We start from the raw sequence: 2510 nt of genomic DNA, 5'->3' as shown, positions 1-2510 counted from the left end.
CGATAGATCCTTGAGTTCTAGGCATGTTGTAGCACAAGATAACTAGTGTGCGGACCATTTTCATTAATATAGTGAACACAAATTAGTTAGCATAAATCAGTTAATGACAAAAAATTAGGTGTTTATTTACTCGTTACCACTCAGTGTATACTTTAAAATTCTTAAGGTACTAGATTACGAAGGAGGATTGTTTAATCTTTGAGCACCCTAGATTCGGAAATAATTATTTTTAAATCTAAATAACTGCCAGGAAAAACCAACCATTACGAACGTAGTGTTTAAAAATGTAATAGGCCTAATATTAATGTCTTATGACAAATGAAATAGAAAATGCAACAGTAAATTAGAATTTAGTCTACATTTATGCCAAACGGACAAATAATTATGGTTTACGTCAAAAGATTTCTTTACCTGAAACACATTGGTTTTCGAGATAATCAACTTCAACAGATGTTATTTTAAATATTTCCGGCGCCACTCGACGATCGTACATGCTCAGAATGCAATTTCTTGTAGTGAACTCGTAAATTGCAGAACGACAATTAAAGCTCTTCTCGATTGAACACGCCTCGATACATCGATCTTCGGACCCAATGTCGGGCACAACCTTGTCTTCTTGTCCAACCAATCGAATTCCGGGAACAACATCGAATGTCCAGTGACGTTGACATCTAAAACCTGGAGTGGAAGGAAAAGTTTATTTTATCACGGTAACGTTGAAGAGAATTAAAAGCTTGTTGAATGTCACGCAAAGCTACACGAGGGCTATATCTGCGCTAGCCGTCCCTATTTTAGCAGTGATAGACTAGAGGGAAGGCAGCTAGTCAACACCATCCACCACCAGCTCATGGGCTACTCTTTTACTAACGAATAGTGGGATTGACCGTCACATTATAAAGCCCCCACGGCTGAAAGAGTGAGCATGTTCGGTGACTGGATTCGAACCCGTGACTCTCAAATTGCAAGTCGAATGCCATTATCACGAAATTTTAAAGGAATGTACGTTATTTCTTCTGATATTCTACACTTAGTTTGACCTGAATAACGGTTCGTTTTCCGGAAATTTCTAACATTAAATATAAAGGTTCTTATATCTTTCTCTGCTTGATGAATTCCCCATGACATTAGCCACAACCTGAATACCGGTTACGTTTTCCGGAAATTTCTAACATTAAATGTAAAGGTTCTTATATCTTTCTCTGCTTGATGAATTCCCCATGACATTAACCACAACCTGAATACCGGTTACGTTTTCCGGAAATTTCTAACATTAAATATAAAGGTTCTTATATCTTTCTCTGCTTGATGAATTCCCCATGACATTAGCCACAATCTGAATACCGGTTACGTTTTCCGGAAATTTCTAACATTAAATGTAAAGGTTCTTAAATCTTTCTCTGCTTGACGAATTCCCCATGACATTAGCCACAACCTGACTGGGGGTTTCCCACGTGACTAATCCGTACAAATGGAATAATGTTTTTAAGAAAAAAAATCAAATCGGTTAAAAAAATGCTAGAGTTGATTGGAAAGGAACATGTCTGTATGTGATACGATCACCATATCGCGGCCTTCGAGGGGTTTCCTCCGTCCCTGAACCCCAGTTTAGAAACCTCTGCCCTAGATAAGTTCGAAGCGACCCCTTTGAACGTTACCGAACTTAATTCGAGTTGTGTTTTCAATCGGAGAGTTAACGATTAACCTCTAAACAGGTAAAACTTGTATAAATATTATATTTTACCAAGATGTAAAAACAAATGGAAGCCGTATTCCACCGAGTTTCTAAACTATTTATGTTTCAAACAGTTCACGGATGGGCTCCCGCGGTAAGGGGCAAGAGGGGGCTTTTGCCCCTCCCTACATTTTACAAAAACGTGCTGGTATTATGATGTAAACTTAACATCGTGGTTAAACTACGTAATATTTATTAAAACGGTAAATTTGTGTTTGAATTTAAGCACATTATTTCCGTCAGTTGACTTGCACTGTAGAAGTACGCCCCACTGGTAAGCAATCGGATAAAAAACTGCATTTTTTTCGAGTTTCACTAACAGTAAGGCGACCTTCAAATGAAATAACTCTTTCAATGTATATCCCCCGGTGGTCCAGTGACGATCTTAAAAACTTACTGTACTAGAATTCGGGGTTTGATCACCGCAGCGGACAATACGCAGATAGCTCATAGTGAAACCGATACCTACACACATGTTTTGCACACCCTTGAAAATATTTCTGTGGGCGCCCATGGTTCACGGGCGTGTTAGTTACAGGGCCACTAACAATGTGTTAGTCACAGGCGTGTTAGTTACAGGGCCACTAACAATGTGTTAGTCACAGGCGTGTTAGTTACAGGGCCACTAACAATGTGTTAATCACAGGCGTGTTAGTTACAGGGCCACTAACAATGTATTAGTCACAGGCGTGTTAGTTACAGGGCCACTAACAATGTATTAGTCACAGGCGTGTTAGTTACAGGGCCACTAACAATGTATTAGTCACAGGCGTGTTAG

At 39.1% G+C, this 2510-nt stretch overlaps 1 protein-coding gene across 1 annotated transcript in view; it reads right to left on the bottom strand.

The window, feature by feature from the left end:
• LOC111083843 overlaps positions 1-2510 on the bottom strand; it is a gene marked incomplete at both ends in the record, with an annotated part of 11434 nt that overhangs the window by 1140 nt on the left and 7784 nt on the right. Inside the window, one exon of the mRNA XM_022380542.1 lies at positions 412-678. Coding sequence (XP_022236250.1) covers positions 412-678 — 267 coding nt within the window. The remainder of the gene's footprint in view (positions 1-411; positions 679-2510) is intronic.

Source organism: Limulus polyphemus, unplaced genomic scaffold (genome assembly GCF_000517525.1).
Source record: "Limulus polyphemus unplaced genomic scaffold, Limulus_polyphemus-2.1.2 Scaffold11544, whole genome shotgun sequence".
Lineage (NCBI taxonomy): Eukaryota > Metazoa > Arthropoda > Merostomata > Xiphosura > Limulidae > Limulus > Limulus polyphemus.
Note: the sequence above shows the minus strand (reverse complement) of the source record. Positions and strands in the feature narration are given on the sequence as shown.